Source organism: Elgaria multicarinata, chromosome 6 (genome assembly GCF_023053635.1).
Source record: "Elgaria multicarinata webbii isolate HBS135686 ecotype San Diego chromosome 6, rElgMul1.1.pri, whole genome shotgun sequence".
NCBI classification, from domain to species: Eukaryota; Metazoa; Chordata; class Lepidosauria; order Squamata; family Anguidae; genus Elgaria; species Elgaria multicarinata.
The window spans coordinates 109,544,498-109,564,617 of record NC_086176.1 but is presented as its reverse complement, the minus strand read 5'-3'; the positions used below and the strand labels follow the sequence as shown (position 1 = coordinate 109,564,617).

The 20,120-nt window shown below is 43.3% G+C and overlaps 1 protein-coding gene across 2 annotated transcripts in view; it reads right to left on the bottom strand.

Annotated features, from left to right (window-relative positions):
• Nucleotides 1–2,663: 2,663 nt before the first annotated feature.
• Nucleotides 2,664–20,120, bottom strand: part of SMAD2 (SMAD family member 2) — a 55,452-nt gene continuing 37,995 nt past the window's right edge. For both annotated transcript variants that reach the window (XM_063128264.1, XM_063128265.1), the window contains 6 exons: nt 19,642–19,716; nt 14,070–14,123; nt 11,656–11,868; nt 11,205–11,342; nt 8,386–8,530; nt 2,664–5,837 (listed from right to left, as the gene is read on the bottom strand). In XM_063128264.1, coding sequence (XP_062984334.1) covers nt 5,714–5,837; nt 8,386–8,530; nt 11,205–11,342; nt 11,656–11,868; nt 14,070–14,123; nt 19,642–19,716 — 749 coding nt within the window. In that variant the 3' untranslated portion in view covers nt 2,664–5,713. The remainder of the gene's footprint in view (nt 5,838–8,385; nt 8,531–11,204; nt 11,343–11,655; nt 11,869–14,069; nt 14,124–19,641; nt 19,717–20,120) is intronic.

Here is a 20,120-nt window from a genome sequence, read left to right as displayed (position 1 = left end):
GTTAAAGGAAGCCAGATTCCGGCTGGACATCAGGAAAAACTTCCTGACTGTTAGAGCAGTACGACAATGGAACCAATGACCAGGGAGGTTGTGGGCTCTCCCACACTAGAGGCCTTCAAGAGGCAGCTGGACAGCCATCTGTCAGGGATGTTTTAGGGTGGATTCCTGCATTGAGCAGGGGGTTGGACTTGATGGCCTTTTAAGCCCCTTCTGACTCTACTATTCTATGATTCTATGGCTAAATCCCTTCCCTTATTTGAGCTGAAGCAAAAAAACATGGGCCACATAAAAATAAAAAACCTGCACCAACAGGGGAGTTAGGTGTTTACCTGCCACTGGAAAGGATATTGAAGTAGGCACCGGGACACCCTAACTGGGGAGAATGATCCAGAACTGAGCACAATTACTAAGCAAGCACTCTGGGAGCCATCACCTGAGCTGAAACTGGTAAGGGCACCTGTGGTACGGCTAGGTGCATACAGAGACAGGCAGTATTGAAGGTTTCATGGCTACATGTACACATACAGTACTTCATGCCTCCCGTACAATCTGCCCCGCATACTCAGGTCCTTGGGGAAGAATTTACTTCAGTCAGCAAAAACTAGATTGACAACAGTAAGCCAGAGGACCTTCTCTTCTGCTGCTCCCAGACTGTGGAATGGCCTGCCGGAGGAGACACGTCAACGTAACAGTCTATTAGCATTTAAGAAAGCAATTAAGACTGATCTCTTCCGGCAGGCCTATCCAGCGGAATTTTAGGATGTTTTTAGAATGTTTTTAAAATGATTTTAGGATGTTTTAACAATGTATATTATGTTTTAATTCAGTTTTGTGTATTTTATATTTGCTGCTGTTCCCCACCTCGATCAGAATGGATAAGCGGGTAAGAAATTAATATAATAATAATAATAATAATAATAATAATAATAATAATAATAATAATAATAATAATAATACTGATGCCTCAGTCCTTGCAAGAGGTTTATACAAACAAGCAGTGCTTTGTTCCTTCACAAACGTCACTATTGTCTGTTCCATTCTTTCACTGGTGAACTCATCCTGTACTTGAAGCTGGCTTTCATGTTTCACCCCAGAACTTAACTTTCCAGGCAAGGGTTTGGATGAAGGACTGGTCAGTCAACCCGAACTAGCCAAGATGGTCCTAGAGCAGCATTTAAAAGAACCTCAGCAGAGACACAAAAATTAGTGAAGGCAATTCCGCTGGGCCAATCTGTTTCCAGGGAAGCGTCTGGAGTGTTTCAGCATTCCATGTGTATACACACATACACACGCGGAGTGTGTGTTGCATTGTTTTCTGCTAAGCCTGGGGCAAGGCCAAGGAATCTTACAGTCCTGCCCTTTTGACACTAGAAATCCCATTTAGAAACTTCTCTTGCTTTTGACATCGTCAGGTTTTTAAATGGATTAACAATGGATTTAAAAACAGCTCCATCAACTATGATTTTAGCTATCACAGTTGAATGGAGCCCTTCATCCAAGAAAGCAAGAGATGAGAGCAAAGAGGATCCCCTCCCCTCCCAGTTTTGCATTGTTCCGCATCTTTAGGCATCTTCCTTTGGACAGTTTTGTCTTGGTTGTGCAAATTTTGCATTTAAAAAGCTCTATATGTTTATTATTGATAGTTCAGCGAACTGGAGCAATTTACAGCAGGACGACGGCATTGGAACAAAAATAGGACAGATGAATAGGGCATTTCATTATGTTTTCTTTCAGTATATCATAAACCATCTCTCTGAAAATGAGTAATTATAGATATTGACCACAGCTTAGTATGATGACAGAATTCCCTTTAATATGATTGGAAATAAAAGTCACCTCTAAACACACCAATTCCCATCCTTATTTCATGAGACCAGCTACTTAGCAAAAAGCTTAACCATAGGCTGGATTCTCTTTAAAAAAAAAAAAAGACCATAAAAGGACATGGATGAATTCATTTACCGACTTTAATAGGTGCTTGTCAATCAACACATGTGTAAAGCCCTCTGGCTTGGTCAAGTGTCATTAACTTAAACTTTTTGTAGGGTGTGTCATTTTTGCCAAGAAGCAGTGTGATGGCAGGAAGAAACAAGAAGCAGACGGCTAAGAGATACTAGTCCTTGCAGGGCAAAGGCAGACTGGGGTGCACAAGTAGCCATGCAAAGCACAGCTGCCCTGCCTCCAAAACTGGCTGTTAGTTTGGCTGGCTGGCTTTCACGGCTGACAATGAGGGCTGGAGATCAAATTTTCCCTTTTGTATATAAAAGGAATTCAGTTTTACAACAGACAGTAAACAGAAACATGTGACTATAGCCGTGGTTATAGCAATGCGTTAAGTTCCTTTCTCTTTGGCTAGATAGTGAATACATCTTCTCCTCCCTAATGAAGATAGAAGAGGACACAAATTTCTAAGGCCAGGTCCAAAGGGTAGACGTACCCAGTAAGTTTGTTTAAAAATCCTCTGTTCAATAGCAGGTATGCTCCGTACTGCGATCAATTTTTGAAATCCTCGCTAGTTTCAAGAGAACTTTACCAGGCAGACCCAGGGGAAGGAGGCACCTTTTCAAGTCTCAATCTCCCTTGGGCCTGCGGAACTCGTCACGCAATCCCAACAGGACTAGCTCTATCCAGTGTTGAAGCTTAACCATTCAAACAAACAGTGGTGAGAATTAAAACTTTTATTAGTGTATTCACATATTAGGCAAACGCAACACGCATGAAAGCTTATCTCTTAGGTTCACAAGTTCTACCAATACATTAGGCTACTGGTAAAACTACACAAATTGGTAACTGCTTTCCCAATTCTTTTAAACTGCCTGGCCCATTTTGATTCCCCCACCCCACACCCCCAGGCTTGGTTTTTGGTATTGCTCCTATGCCCTATTTATTACGGCATAAAAAATATCCATCGCTATCATCAGTTCAGTCAGCTGATTACAAAGCTTAACACTGGCCACATTTGTTCTCAAAGCTGAAGTTGTCACTAGGTGCACTTACAAAGTACAGCACTAGTGCAAGTGAACAATTTGGGGTGGGGGGGGAGGAGAAGGAAAGAAAACAGACAAAAGGCAATCCTGCTACTGCCACAACAACAAGAGAATGACAGACAGCTAGATCACAAGATTGTTAGTAAGATGTATACTTTTCAAGTCAGAAGAACCCTTCTATACAGTTTCCCAACCCTTACCCAACCCGACTTATTTGTAGAATATAATTCAAAATATTTTATTTTAAAGCAAGGTCCAGATATAGTGTCCAAGGGTTCACAATAACATGTACTATGGAATCTTCCTTTTGCTGGTCACACACTTCAAGTAACACTGAGCCTAGGGAGTGTGCAGAAGCAAGTACTATTGCAAGATTCATCCCTTCCACAACGGATGCTCCTAGATTAAAGCCATGCAAAGTTTGATCGGACCAGCTCAGTAAGCCTTCAGTGAAATACCTCGTTTTATGTTCTGACCTTTCGGGAAGTTCCATTCCACTGTACGGCAAGGGAGGGGAACACTTTTAGGGCTGCCAGTTTGTAACTTGTAAAGCATAAATATCCCCCTTTAGAGTCTACCAGTGAAGTGGGAGATAAAGATGGAGCAGCTTCTTTATATCCCATTCCCTTCTTTTTAATCCAAGCCCAATTGCTGTGTGGCGTACCTGGAGTCCTGCTACAGCAGGTGGCAGCAGGTGGAAGGACCAGAGAAGCGAATGGGTGAGAGAAACAGGAGCTTGCTTACCCTCCCACTTGATCAATGGATTTCAAAGTCACGCAAGCAAATATCCAGGGTTTTTTTGGGGGGGGGCAGGGCGGGAGGGGGAGAGAGAAGACTTGAGTTCAGCCAACCTTCAGCATTCCCAGATACCCATTCCTGCTGAAAGTTCTTCTTCAAGGAGGGTTTCAAGACACAAAAGAATTGCCGTTATCTTATAGCTGTTCCACCTATTATTCATGGAAGAAACACAGGGGTACTTCTTTGAATGTAAGCACCCTGACCTAGTTAGCCCATAACAACCACCCAGAGAACGGATTGTTGCTGAATTATGGGTTGTTGTCATATGTGAACCCTGCGCTGTGGCTTAACTTTGAGTCCTTAACCACGAACAACCCAAAAATAAATCATGGGGTCTCCACCTGGGTTGTTCGTGGTTAGCAACCCATAATTAAACCATAGTGCAGGGTTCACGCATAACGACAACCCACGATTCAACAACCACTCATGATTCATCAACATCTCGTGATTCAACCCATGCTCTGGTTTGTCATCACGCGCAAACCAGGCCTCTATGCAAAGGCAATGACAGGGCTTAACTCATACATCTCTCTTGGAAAAGAAAGGCAAGGTTCGGGAACTGCTCCTAAAAAGACTACTTCTGTGATAGACGCACGCATGACAACGCAGATCGACTGTTAGCATGTCATGGCGCTTCAGGCAGGGGGCTGGTGCAGACGCTTAGAGAGATTGCACCCGGCCATCCCTCCTCCCTCCTTGTCCACAGTTAAGCATTACCATGAGTTGCAGCCAATGTTAGTCCTACTTAAGATTAGACCCATTGAAATGAATGAGACTTAAGTTAAGACTAACACTGGAAATATTGCATTGGATACAACCCCATCGTAGTAATGTTAGCCATGGTTTGGGCTATCCTGATGTCTCTCTTAAGCAGGGTTAGGAAAAAAACATTATCCATGGTTCGTGTTGGCATCACAGTAATGCTTAACCTCAGTTACGGGAGAAATGTATGCCTGGGGAGACACTAAGGGAGGAGAGAATGCATGATCAACAGCCTGCTCCCGAACTCCTAACAGTGGGGATTACAGCTGCAAAGGCCCATCTCTCAAGAGTGCTTGTCCATGTTTTTAAACATAAAGGTGTGAGGCTGACCTCAGGGCCGGCAGTGTCACAGCACCCATCGCCAGCAACAGATGCATCACCCTGGACAGGCAAAGGAAGAAACTTTGCTAAGCATGTTTTGGCAGTGGAGGCGGGGAGAAAGAGATCCAAATTGACGTTGGATATTTAAGGTCCATTAAAGCACGATTAAGGGCCAAGACTTCAGGAGATGAAACGCAAGCGTTGTTCCCTCTCCAAAGAGGGGTTTAAAGTGGCAGCTAGTACACTTGGGGTAGCAAGTGGGGGGGGGGAAAGCTTTTTTGTAATAAAAGTCTGTTATAGGGCAGCGGAAAGCCTGCATATATATTTATATATAAAAATATAAAAAAATATGGAGAAGCAAGAACTTGGGCTTTTTACGAGATGGCTGCCTAGGTCAAAAGAGCTCCACATATCTACCAATGGGAATTAAAACTCAGGACAGCAGAACGGCGCCATGTCGGGGGGGAGGAGGGGTCCAAGATACATTAATCGAACCGTCCATGTTATTGGTAAACCTTTAGGACACTCAATTTATATATACCCAATAAAAACACCATTAAAGTCTTTAAAATGTCCCTCCCTCCTTCAAAAGAAGGCTTTTCTATACACTAACGTTTCATCTAGTATCAGAGTATAGGAAACAAAATCCACAAGGTGCTTTAAAATTGACGAGACCCTCAAGTGCTTTCTCTCTCTCTCTCTCTCTCTCTCTCTCTCTCTCACAGAACTTTTTGGATAGGAAACAGTTCATGGAGACCACACACGAGTTACTACGACAGACGAGCTGTTAGATTTAAGTCTGTTGCCTGGACTTCCTACTTTAAGCCCATCAGTAATGAGAAGCTTTACGACATGCTGGAACAGCGTACTGATGGGGACCCCATCTGAGTCAATACTTTGTCCAGCCACTGTAACGGCCCGTTCAGGTGAAGCTCAATCCAACAAGGAGTGCTTGTTACCGTTTGCCGCCTGGAAAGTGGGGGAAAGAAGAAACACATGGTGAAAAACAGCATATGCGGGCCAAAATCCCTGCTCACCAACCGGTCTGCTCGCCACTTTTAGATGACTACCAGAGGTGCTAGGCCAATTCCTCACTCCCCACCCTCTCAAAGTTTGCCGGTCAGCAAGTTCCATCACAAAACGTGCCATTTTTTCCCCATGCTTTTGTCGTGTTTTGGCTGGAGCACAGCAACCATTCATAGAGGGCATCCAGTCATAGAACACAGCTCCCACTTTTTTTTAAAAAAAAAAGGGAGAAAAACAATCTGTGCAGCTTTATTTAATGCATATAATTTGTATACACCTTCCTACTTTCTTGGAAACATCCAACTAAGCGTAGGTAAGCTGCAAGGATTTAAAAGGTTGCCCAACTCTACCGCCTTCACAAAGGCAGGATCCAAACACACCAGATGTTGATTTACAAGACCAGAGGCCATAATGGGTGGCTTCTCTACTAAACGCTCCAAAACCTCACTGAATTTGAAATTTGATGCGAGCTAAATCAATCATACAATTGGCATTAAACCAACCAAAACTGATCTGTCCGCCTCATCATTTCCCCAAGGGTCATGGACTTATGGCCACAGATCACGGACTTGTGGCCACAGATCAATCCCAATACAGTACAGAATCTCCCTTGCTGTGGTGCCACACAAATATCCAACTTAATGGATTAAACTGTCCCCATCCATGCCTTAGAGAAGGAAGGGGATCCTTCTCTGATCCAAATGATCTACTACTGTAAGTCTGCATCCCTCCTCTAGAATTTGGAATCTGTCAGGCTAGGTAGAAGCATGGATAGGGTATATGGAACCACTGAGACAATAACATTGGATGGCAGGGACACAAGGGGGGGGGGGGGAACCCTGTAACTTTGATCTAGTATCAAAACGTTTTTAGCTGTTTTGCTATAACGACATGCTATGATATAGGACGCACTGACCCTCTTCAGACGACATGCTAAGCCTTGGTGGGTAAGCATTTTGAGCTAAACATTATGGCTTAGCGTGTCATGTGAACCACTCCTAACCACAGAGGCTACATGACCACAGTTTAAACACGCTCACTAACCAGTTGCTGCAAAAGGGTTAGCGGCCTAGCCATGGCTTAGCGCGTTGTCTGAACAGGCCTGCTATGGCTTCGTTTGTCTCAAGCGCCGTATCAAAAGGCTGCCTGTTCTGTTTAATAATGCCACACATTCAACGTGATTTGAGGCCAAAGTCAATTTGTTCCTGAGGCAAAACTCACATTCCCCTCCCTCCCCCCCCCCCACCCCAGTCGATCGCCTTGGCCTTGGCAGTATCTGAACAGGCTGCTCAAGTTGAACTCGTCAGCCATTTTATTATCTCGGTGTAAGAAAGCAACTACGCTATGTCAGTTATGATTAGGCCCTCTTTGAAGAAGGAAAAAAAAAAACGGTGGAAGAGAGAGGAGGAAATACTACTTTGAAACAAAGATTCAAGCCCTGCTCACTTCTGGCAGTTCATCATTAAATTCTGTGCCATTAATGTGTTCCATATCACTTTAAGTAACAGTTTTTGAAGTATCACTATACTTGTATTTCAAGATTATGTGACACATCCCAAGGTAGGGGAGCATTTGGTATAGCTACCAGCTCAGTTCAGACAACACATTTCTCAACAGTGGTTTTAGAACTCCACGGTGGAGTTTTTACCCCACCGTTGAGAAATGTGTTGTCTGGAGGAAAAACTTCACCCCACGGTGGAGGTTTTTTTTTTTAGAAAACACTCCACACAGTGCAGAGGAGACTTCCTGCACAACCGTTGTGTTGCGTGGAGGGCTCTGTGGAGTTTTCTGTTGTGTTGAGTGGACTTTTCCCACTGGCTACAGAGTTCTCTGGTAAGAGAAGCAAAAGGAGCAAGTGACACTCTAGGAGAGCCTCTGGGATAGATTTTTTGCAGCAATGGCTGATGGGATACCATCGGGAGGACTGGGGGAGGAGGGAGGGAGGAGGTACTGTCAATCAAACGTCGTGTTGCCTTTTACTAAACTCCCTGGTAGCCCAGTCACACAACGGTGGAGTTAGAACATGCTGTGTGGTGAGTAACCCTACAAACTCAACTGTTGAGTGGCATTTTCCCACTGCGTAGAGAAATAGGTTATCTGAACTGAACTAATTCAATGTTAGGGTACTACTGAGTGAAGGTAAGTTGAGGATGACACTGTGTCTTAGAATACCTCTCCATCTCACTAATACAGCCCAGAGCTCTCTGCAGTAGTCAGTGAGAAATTAATCTGCCTTTACTGATCTTCTTGTTGAGGAATCCTAGTGAGATTCCAATGCAGGTTTTGAGTTCCTTAGAATACAGTTTGAAATTACCTAGAGCACAGGCGGCTTAATTTTAATTTTTTTAAAAAAAGAGGTTGTTGGCTATGCTACACTAATTAGCTTGGTGTGTACATGGGAGTGCTAGCATTGCAACCACATCTGGATTTGAGAATATGGCTCTAATACAGGATAATTTTATAAGCAAGGGAAGGAAAAACCACTCTGTACCTGTACTCAGCTCCCCATCCTTTAACAAAACTCATCCTTATGGTACACATTCGAGTTAGCTGATATACTGCTTCGAAGCCCTGATTCACGGACTGAGCCAGAAGAGCAGCAAACTCCTGGTTATTGAAGATCTTCAGGTTACAGCCTATAAAAAGAAAAATGGTAAAGGATTACAAAAATAAGAGCCTGCTGAATCATACCACAAGCCTATGTATTATTTATTTATTTATTTATTTATTTATATAGCACCATCAATGTACAGTGCTGTACAGAGTAAAACAGTAAATAGCGAGACCCTGCCGCATAGGCTTACATTCTAATAAAATCATAATAAAACAATAAGGAGGGGAAGAGAATGCAAACAGGCACAGGGTAGGGTAAACAGGCACAGGGTAGGGTAAACAGGCACTGGGTAGGGTAAAACTAACAGTATAAAGTCAGAACAAAATCAAGTTTTAAAAGCTTTAGGAAAAAGAAAAGTTTTTAGCTGAGCTTTAAAAGCTGCGGTTGAACTTGTAGTTCTCAAATGTTCTGGAAGAGCGTTCCAGGCATAAGGGGCAGCAGAAGAAAATGGACGAAGCTGAGCAAGGGAAGTAGAGACCCTTGGGCAGGCGAGAAACATGGCATCAGAGGAGCGAAGAGCACGAGCGGGGCAATAGTGTGAGATGAGAGAGGAGAGATAGGAAGGAGCTAGACAGTGAAAAGCCAATGTCCACGGGAATATCGGTTGCCCATGGTGAAGCCCACAACAGGACATGAACGCAATAGCAGCCTAGTGTTCCGCAGCAACTGATATACAGTGCATACAGACCCCAATTATAGAGGGAACATATAGCCATCTTGACCAGTAGCCACTGATTGCGTTATCCATTATCCATCCTGAATTTGTCATAACTTCCCTTTAAAGCAGTCCAAACGGCTGGCAAACACTACCATAGTTTAACTGCACTGTGTGAGGGAACTGCACTTCCTTTTGTCTGTGTTGAGTTTCCCATGGTTCAGCTTCACTGGGTCTCCTTATCAATTCTTTCAATACCATTCATAGCTTTATTGCCTCTATTGCACCCCCACTCCCCTTAGTTGCTCTTTGACTAAGCTAAAAAAAAAACCCCAAAGCTTTGTAACCATTACTCAGGGAACCAGGGATCATCACCTGAAGCTGATTGGTGGGAGACTCAGGACAGATAAAAGGAGTCACTTCTTCACACAACGCATAGAATTCGCTAGCACAAGATGTGGTGAGGGCCACCAACTTGGATGTTTTTTAAAGGGGGTTGGATAAATTCCTGGAGGAGAAGGCTATCAATGGCTACTAGCCCTGATGGCTTATTGTCTCCAGCATCAGAGACAATAAGCCTGTATATACCAGTTGTTGGGGAACATGGGTGGGACGGTGCTATTGCACCATGTCTTGCTTGTGGGTCCCTGGTTGGCAGCTGGTTGGCTACTGGGTGAACGGAGTGCTGAACTAAATGGACCCCAGCATGACCCTTCTTAAGTTCTTAGGGTTGCCCCAGTCCCTTGATCATTTGGTTGCCCTTTTCTAACTTTACAATATGTTTTTTAGGGTGTGGTGACCAGAACTGTACACAGTAAGTGTGGTCACAACACAGTTTTGTAAATGGGCATTATAATATGGGCAGTTTTATTTTTGATCCTTTTCCTAATTATCCACAACATGGAATTTGCCTTTTTCACAGCAGCCACAGACTGGGGCATCGAGTTATCCACCACCACAACACCAGTGTATATGTGACGTTAGGATTCGTTGCCCCAGTGTGCAGCATATTATACTTGTTTACATTGGTTAATAAATGAAGAATGAAATGAAATGAAATGTATTTATTTATTTACAATATTTATATACCGCTCCCCATTGAAAATTTTGGAGCGGTGTACAAGATAAAATGAAAATAAAAACAGAATAAAACACTTAAAACACTTATTTTTCATTTGAGCGTATATTCCTCCAGTTTTGGAGCCGTTCACAATCTTTTTTTAAAAAAAATACCCAAATTTGATGATGTCAGCAAATTTAGGCACCCTACTGCTCAACCTCTACCTCCAGATTATTTATGAACAAACTAAAAAGCACCAGTCCCAATACAGATCATTTTTGGAGGTCTCCACTGTTTACATCCCTCCACTGTGAGAATTAATCATTTATTCATAGTCTCTGCTTTTTCTTCTTCAACCAGTTCCCAGTCCTTAAGAAGATCTCTCCTCTTATCCCATGCCTGCCTGGTTTGCTCAAGAAATTGATGAGTGACTAGGTCAAAAACCTTTTGGGAAATCTAAGTAAACAATGTCTACCAGATCACCCCGTCCTCATGCACGTTGATATTCTCAAAGAACTTCAAAAGGATAGTGAGGCCTTGCTGAAGCCAAGTCGATTCTTTTTCAGCAGGACTTGTCCTTCTATATGCTTGATATTTATCTTTAAAATGCTTTCCACCAATTTACCCAGAACAGATCCCTGTTTAAAAAAGTGGTGTTACATTTACTACTCTCTAGTCTTCTGGTACAGAGGCTGATCTTAGAGGCATGATACATATTTCTATTAGAAGATCAGCAATTTTACATTTGAGTTCTTGAAGAACTCCTGGACAGATACCATCTGGCCTCAGTGATTTGTTCGTTTTTAATTTGACATTAATTTGTCACCTTACTGATTATTACTACTGAAAGTTACTCTTGTGATAAACATACTGAAATGATTTAAAACTCCTACCCTTTTAAGAGACTTTTTCTAAGGCATTACAGCAAGGTAAGTACATTTTAATAAACGGAAATCTTTTTGTTGGCTATCCGCATCTTACCTGGTGGGATTTTGCAAACAGTTGCAGGATGCCAGCCATATCTCTGATTACAATTGGGGCTCTGAACAAAGATTGCACTATCGCTTAGGCACTCAGCGAAAACTTCCCCACCGATGTAATACAGACGCACTCCCCTTCCTAGTGGGAGGGAGGGAAAGAACAAACAAATCCTGTAACTAAAAATTCACAAGATCCAACACATATACCACATGAAAATGGTCTTAGACCCACTGATTTTTTTTTAAAAAAAATCTTATTATTTGGATGATTGTATTCCCTTAATTAATATCTGGTATGTTGCTGCTGATATTGTTTTGTTTCATTTTTATTGCTCGTTTACATGTATTGTTAGCCACTCTGAGGGCCCTTTTAAGAGCCAAAGATGCTGAATATGAATTCACAATGTTTGAGAGAGCAAGAAACAACCAATTATTTGGATAGAAGACTATACCTATGTGCCGCCTTGTCATTTCCACTGTGGCATTTCTATTAACGTTGGAGAGCAAACCTAGGCAGAATCTTTCAGAGTTTGATGGATCCGTAAAGCCATCTACAGTAAGTGAAGGCTGCGAGGCATGGAAGGTTTCTCCAACTCTCTGATTTAGTTCATAGTATGCTATTGAACACCAAAACGCAGGCTCTGAATAGGTAACTGGCTGCAAATCTGAAGGAAAGAGAGAAATTATTAATGTTAACATGTGTTATACTTCTAAATCTTTGGCAATAATTAACAAATCACGGCTACAACCCTTGAACAAAACTGTTATGTGCTTGCCTTGAGTTAAAATTGTGCTCAAGGAGTTCTACCAGTCCATTATGATCAATGCAGTTTGCTTTATTCATTTAAAAATTTAGTTGACTATTGACTGAATGGGCAGTAATAACCTCAGTATTGTAGTTTTCCTCTCATTAATCTCTTATGTCAAATCAACAGGCTGTTTTTTCATAAAGCTCATTACTATCTCCAAAACCACCAATTCTCCTGCAGCTGACTTTATACCGAGGAACAGAACTGAAGATACATTCCTGTCTGGAACGCTCAGATTATGTGACTGCTTCATAGCCAGCACAGTATTCTTGAACTACGTGAGACACTCTTCGTGACACGTTGTTCAACCACGTCTACATCACACACACCCCCGTGATCGTTCCATACCATGTCACCATTGTTTAATTTCTCTTAACACACTTACAGACTCATGTTTAAAGGGCTCGTTTTTTTAAAAAAAACAGAACTAACCCATAGAAAGCATTAATGCAAGATGCTGAATGAACTAGATATAGGTTCAAGCAGTGTCTAGTTTTTAAGGAACTCTATGGACATCTCTAGGCAATATAGGAAAGGAAAGGAACCTCTCGTGCAAGCACTGAGTCATTACTGACTCTTGGAGGGATGCCAGCTTTCGCTGACGTTTTCTTGGCAAGCCTTATAGGGGGGTGGTTTGCCGTTGCCTTCCCCGGACGTTATTACCTTTCCCCCAGCTAACTGGGTACTCATATAAATGCGCAGCCCAGCCACCGCAACCACAGGATTGCAGTAACACAGGAGTAGAAAAAGTTTTTAGCCAAAGGGCTGAATTGGTTCTGGACAACCATGTCGGAGGGCGCATGCCAGCAGCAGGCAGGGTCATCTCACTGTTGGCATGCAGCACCCACCCACCCCAGTATAATTGCCTAACCCCACTCACACACCACCCTTTCCCCACTGCAATCAAGCTTTTTAAAATCCTCATTGCAGCAAGGGAGGGGTGATTTTTTGAAGGGTGTTGCAGCTTTGGCGAGAGGGCCAACCCTTACCTCCCCAGGAATGCCCCCCCCGCCGCCCTCACACCACAATGCTCACAGCAGCGTGGGAGGGAGGAGGGGAAATCCCTTGTCTCCGATAAACCAGCAGAGAAGCTGGTGGACTACAGTCCCCCCACCCCCAATCCCTGCAGTAACAGAGCAATAGAACATCCCAAAGACACAGGAAAGCTTTTAGGAAAAGCCAATATAATAAAGCGGCTCAGTGGCTGAGCTGTGAGCCAGGAAGCCCCTGGTTCAAGTCTCACCTCAGCCATGAACCCAGTAGGCAAGTCCCAATCCAGCCTCAATCCCAATACAGATTACAATACAGAACTATCTCATGATTGTTCAAAGGATTACCAAGAATGAATGCAAAGAAGCTTAATAATTCAGAAAGTGCTATATAAACGCGAAGTATAATCATCATTTCAGTTTGCAAGTGAAGTCGTTCTGTATACTTAAAAGCAGGACACAGCAGATAAGCTTCACAAAAGGGGTCTCAACTTCCTACTTTCTGGGGCCTCCAATTCTAGTATCATCTACCTACTGTGCAAGCAAATACCCAAAGATCCTTGTTGTCCTCTTCTGGTAAATGCTGGCTACCCATGCATGTGGACCACTACTATACACAAGGGAACTGTGGCTCGGGTATTCAGAAAGTACTAAAACGAGATTACAGAGCACAGCCTCCCTTCTAAAAGGCACATACTGGGAAACGTAAGAATAAAGCAGGTGCTGCTCTTCATGGAGCACAGAAGGCTTTAGCCATTGCAGGATCCTCACTCCTTGGAATTTGCACCCTTTCCCACGTCCCATACATACTGAGGGGGAGGAGGCCGTTTCCACAATTTGAGAGCCTAGGCCTTAATAAATCAATATAGACAACTAAAGCATGAAGTGTTAGCAACCAGAAACAGATATTAATGGTCTCTTGGGCAGATGTGCCAACCAACGCCATCTGTTCACGCCCTACCACAGACCCCTCTTCCTGGAAGGAGTTCCCCTTCCTAAACAGGAGGTTGTTTCCAATGCAAATACATCGACCAAATTCAGAAGGGGAAAACAGCGTCTGCAGCTTACCTAGGCTGTGATTGACAGGAGAGAGTGTACTGGGAGACAGCTCGGCTGGGGATCCTGTAGAGTTAATTGAGAATGTTACTTCACAAGAAAACTCACTTCAGTCATTCAGACAATCTGTGGGCAGCCATGTTTCTCCACATGATACCATTACATTTGGATGCTGTGCACAGTATTAATTTGGAGAACCTGGGGTCAGTTTCTACTAACATAAGCATGTGTTGGGATTTACCCTGAAGATACTTCCATATAGCTACTGTCTAACTGTGGAAGTCTGCTTTGGAAAGTGAGCCAACCTCTGATTTTTGACTGTTTAAGATGTTAGTGCCTTAAACACGGGCAGAAGCCTCGTGCCCCATACATAGCGTATCTTTCTGGATCATAAAGGTTTACAATACTGGGAGAAGAGATGCAAAATTGCCCAGTTTCCTCTAACAACTTGATTTGGTTAGCAATTTTATCCTACTCTTTTCAGGAATAGCAAAACAAAATCCAAGGTTATGAAATCAGGGCAGGGGATACACATAACGCCCCCACAGAAGCTGTTAAACTGGGCCTTTGCCAACTGATCCACGTAAGCTCTCCACAAAGAAAAATGGTAACGCAGTTAGTCCTCCTGCTCTTGGGTATGCACACAATACGGTCTATGCTTCTGTCAGGTTTCAAGACTTGCTCTTCCACAAAATTCAACGCAGAACTTATTCACGGCATTTATCATGACAGTTCACATACTACTCACGAACCATAAGAACATAAGAAGTGTCATTGCTGGATCAGACCCAGGGTCCATCTAGTCCAGCACTCTGTTCACACAGGGGCCAACCAGCCCTCGGCCAGGGATGAACAAGGCAGGACATGGTGCAACAGCATCCTCCCACCCATGTTCCCCGGCAACTGGTGCACACAGGCTTATTGCCTCAAATACTGGAGATAGCACACAACCATCAGGGCTAGTAGCCATGGATAGCCTTTGCCTCCAGGAATTTATCCAAGCTCCTTTTAAAGCCATCCAAATTGGTGGCCATCACTACATCTTGTGGTAGTGAGTGCCATAATTTAACTATGTGCTGTGTGAAGAAATACTTCCTTTTATTTGTCCTGGATTGCCCACCAACCAGTTTCATAGGATGACCCCAGATTCTAGTATTTTGAGAGACAGAGAAAAATGTCTCCCTATCTACATTCTCCACACCATGCATAATTTTGTACACCTCTATCATGTCTCCCCTTAGCCTCCTTTTTTACAAGCTAAACAATCCCAGTTGATGTAACCTTCCCTCATAGGGGAGATGCTCCAGCCCCTTAATTATTTTAGTTGTCCTTTTCTGCAATTTTTCCAGCTCTATAATATCCTTTTATAGGTGTGGTGACCAGAACTATACACAGTATTCTAAGTGTAGTTGCACCATAGATTTGTATAAAGGCAGTACAATACTGGCCGTTTTATTCTCAATTCCTTTTCTTAGAATGCCTAACATAGAGTTTGCCTTCTTTACAGCGGCTGCACACTGGGTGGACATTTTGATTTGAGTTGTCCACCACAGTACCTCCATAGTACTTCCATTTCAACCCTGGATGCTAAGCCCATGTCAACCGTAATAAGTTTACCTCTGCTTATAAGTAGTAACTCTGGCATGGTACTGTTGTCTTGTATTAACCGATATGAACTATAGTTGATTGTGCCACTAATTTGCCAGTTCTGGTGCTTCAATTGGTGCACGTGTGCAAGATTTTATATCTAACTACCTATATTTCTGCACGTGCATACGCACCCACACAGCTTTATTTACTGTTCAACCAGAGCATTTTTATTAAAGACACATTTAAGTAACAAGGACAAGAGGCTTTGGATCAGACTTGCAATTAGATGCTCGCCCAGATACTTGTGCAGACTGAGGCCTGGCTCAGACATAACAAATAACTGTGAAACTGTCTGAGCCAGCACAAGCCTAGGGTTTGTGTGTGATAGGGAAGAAATGTAAGCCTTCCGCTGCTGGTTTAGAATGGACTGCAGTTTGTTGCTGTATCTGAACGTGGCAAACTGGGGCTCATTCAAACCCCAGTCTGTTAACAAGCCAGGCTATCAAACCAGTATGGTGCTGGATCATACTTGGGCTAAATTGTTTCTTTCTACATCTGAACTGGACTTAAGAACAGTCCCCACCCTGCTGTGAGGATACGGTCAGTCCATCTAATCATAAGAGCTCCTGTCTCTGAGGTCAGCAGGGAGCTGTGCACACACAGCCTGAGCTTCAGTAGTGCAACTCTGTTGAATAGAGAGCTATCCTCTGGAAGCTGCATATGGTACACTCTTCCTACTCTTCGAGCATGCCTTGAGGTTGAAAGAGAAGATGTCCTACGGGAAAGGGAATGACCTTTGCCAGCAGTAATCTCAATGTTCTGAAATAAACTAGGAGAGCCTGGGATAGCTGAAGTTACTGCTTTCTCATTTGAGCAGGGGCAGAACCTGGGTGGTGCTATCTATCTATCTATCTATCTATCTATCTATCTATTTATTGCATTTCTGTACCACCCAATAGCCGAAGCTCTCTGGGCGGTTCACAAAAAAAACCCCAAAAACTGGCAGCATGGCAAGGGCCTTTTATCAACTGCATTTATCCCTTTTTACAGAGGAGGAAGCTTGCCTCACTGATTCATGTTTTGGTAACCTATTGAATCGGCTATTATAACATGCTCAATGTGCAACTGCCCTTAGAAGAGAACTTAGAAACTGCAACTAGTGGGGAAATGCTATTGCTCATCTTCCAATCAATACCAGGAATAGGAATCTGGCTGATTTTCCAAGAACTACATTGCCTCGAAGTTTGTTTGGAGACTGAATTCCAGATGCTGGCGCTTGCCTTTAAAAAGCTCTTAAAGGTAAGCAATGCACCCACACTTCTCGGGGACTGCCTCTCTTGTACGGCAGTTGCACGTAGCAGGACAAGTGCCTCTGTTAATGGAAATAAAACCCATAGCAAAGAACAGCCTCTGTCATGCCCTTTCAAAGAAGGTGGTGCTGGTGCTGCCCCTAGACTAGAGATGTGAAGGCCCGGGGGGACAGAAAAAATGGGGGGCATTTTTCCCCGTTTTTTTCAAAGCCTTTTTTGTGTTTTTTCCAAAAAATTGAAAAAAAATGGATTATAGGATGTTTTACTTTAGCATGATGAATAAAATGTTCACAAGAAAGTGTTCAGATATTTACTTCTCCAAATGATTTCTAAAAACCATGTACAGTATCAGATCATTACAATTTCTGTGCACCGAGGACAAGCAAGTCCTAGGTTGCAAACTGAGACTACAACTCTCAAATGCAAGAGCAAGATGCATTTCTGCCTCTAGGGGGCAGCACTGCCATTGAAGCAGAGACTGAAACTGACAGTGATGGCTATAGCACAGAAAATGAGCCTGATTAAATTTCATGCATATTGGTCCCCCCTTTTTCTGTTCTTTTTATGGGAATGGGTGCTTGATGTCCGCTTGACACTGTGCAGGACTAGCGGAGACATAAATAATTTTCTTTGTTACTAATGTTGATGTTTTCTTCTGTTTGGTTGGTTATTTAATTGTTTTTTGCCTGCTACTCACAAACTGCCAAAACCAAAGAGGTTCCTTACAGTTCAAGAGTTTGTCGCTCCATTTGTTACAAAAAGTAAAAAAAAAAAAGTAAAAAAGTAAATTCAATTTGTAATAACTGCTTGAATACACTGTACTTTTAATACACCAAATGTGATTTTATGCCAAACCAACTTGTACATAATTATTACATTTTATGTTCCTAAAGTAACAAAGTGACTTTCAATCTGTAAAAACTGCTAATACTGCATTTTGCAGGAAACCTATTAATGAAGGGGAGTCCAACACCTTCTGTGGCAGTCTGTTCCACTGTCAAACAGCATGAGCCATGAGAAGGTTCTTCCTAATGTTTATTTAAAAGCCCCTCTCTTGTAATTTGGTCGCTGCAGAGGCCATCAGTGCGGGAGAAAGCAGCAGAGCCAGGTACCTCTCCATCGTGCCTGGGCCCAGCTCGAGCTGAGAGCCCCCTCCCTTCTGATACCAACTGTCACTGCTTAACTTTGCAACAAAGGCCTTAGCTAGATGGGGCTTTATCCCAGGGCGATTCCTGGGATCGTCCCTGTGCGTCCACATGATGCACAGGGGATCATAGAATCATAGAATAGCACAGTTGGAAGGGGCCTACAAGGCCATCGAGTCCAACCCCCTGCTCAATGCAGGAATCCACCCTAAAGCATCCCTGACAGATGGTAGTCCAGCTGCCTCTTGAAGGCGTCTAGTGTGGGAGAGGCCACAACCTCCCTAGGGAACTGATTCCATTGTCGTACTGCTCTAACAGTCAGGAAGTTTTTCCTGATGTCCAGCTGGAATCTGGCTTCCTTTAACTTGAGCCCGTTATTCTGTGTCCTGCACTCTGGGAGGCTCGAGAAGAGATCCTGGCCCTCCTATGTGTGACAACTTTTTAAGTATTTGAAGAGTGCTATCATGCCTCCCTTGCCCCGGTATCTTGCCCTCCACTTTAGGCCCGGTTCTTCCACGGTCTTGGGCCACGGAACGTGTGGCCAGGCGTTGCGGTTTGTCCTGGCTCCTTGCAAGGAGCCAGGACCTGCGCACGGGGCACAGAGCTCAGGAGCTCTGTGCCCATCAGGTGTAGGGAGGAGCAGGGAAAATAATTTATTTATTTTTAAAAAGGACTTAACTTTTGTGCACGACTGCTTGTGAGCTCCTTTCTCTTAAAAAAAATGACGGGTGCAACGCCTCTCCCTCTGAGGTCGTTGTGTGCCACATGTGAACAGAGAGGGAGATCTCGCGATAAAAATATTGCGGGATCTTCACCCCTCCATCGCGCTAGACTGAAAGGTCTATCTGAGGCCTAAAAATCTAGTGCCTGAATTTATTTTTATTTCCCCCCCCTCCTCCCTCCCTCCCAATCCCCTTTCCTCTTGTGTCATGTTTTTTAGACTGCAAGCCTGTGGGCAGGGACTGTCTTAAGAAATATTTTTGTAAGCCGCCTTAAGAGCCCTTTTGTCTAAAGGGCGGGATAAAAATGCCAAAATAAATAAATAATAAATAATTTGAGCCCACTGGTTCAGGTCCTACCCCCTCTGGAGCAACAGAAAAGTGATCCGCTCCATTATCTATGTGACAGCCCTTCAAATGTTTGGGGATATTGCTTCTTAGTTGTCTCTTCTCCATGCTGAACATACACAGCTCCTGCAATCTTTCCTCACAGAACTTGGTCTCCTCTCTCATCTATTTCTAGAGAGGAGGCAAGATGTTTCGATTTCAGATGACGTTTGGCCATAGCGCTACGCTTTGTTTGCTTGTCCTAGTTTGGCTTTGTTGTTGTTATTTTTTAATTACGTCTTGATTGTTAAGATGCAACTAGATTGAACTGTTTTAAATAGGTGAGTTGCCCTGAAACATGGCATAAAGATGTTTTAAATAAATACATGAAATATTTGACAGTACAAAGGGAGTCAGTCATCTGGACACATTAAAATTCTCCACACTTTAGAAGTCCTGGGGTTGACTGCACCGTAAAAATTAAGATCATTACCTGTATCCATGCTTTGGTTCAACTGCTGGTCACTTGTTTCTCCATCTTCACTGATATAACCGGGTGGTGGTGTTTCTACCAAAGGCAAAGTAAAGCTGATGAGTCATTGAAACAAGGGGTTCTCTGTAATATGTGCAGTCAAGTTTTACATATGCTTACAAAATAAAGAGCATGTGTGTGTATGACCTTCACTTTATGAAGCATAGTGAATCTCATTAGGCCATTATCCTTTAGGAAAGCACAAAACAGAAGAAGAAAAAGACCAGCCAGCCAACTCCATTTCCCTTCCCCCACCCCTCGCCACAGTCCAACAGCTATATAGCCCATGGATTTTCTAGCAGGGAGTTTATTGAAAAGCTCTGGCCTAGCATGGTGACAGACCAATGGGACTGAGTACAACTATTCACTCTCTAAGATGCTGCTTCTACTCCACTAATAGCAACTCAGATATCAGCTAGCTTAACCAATGAACTCATCTG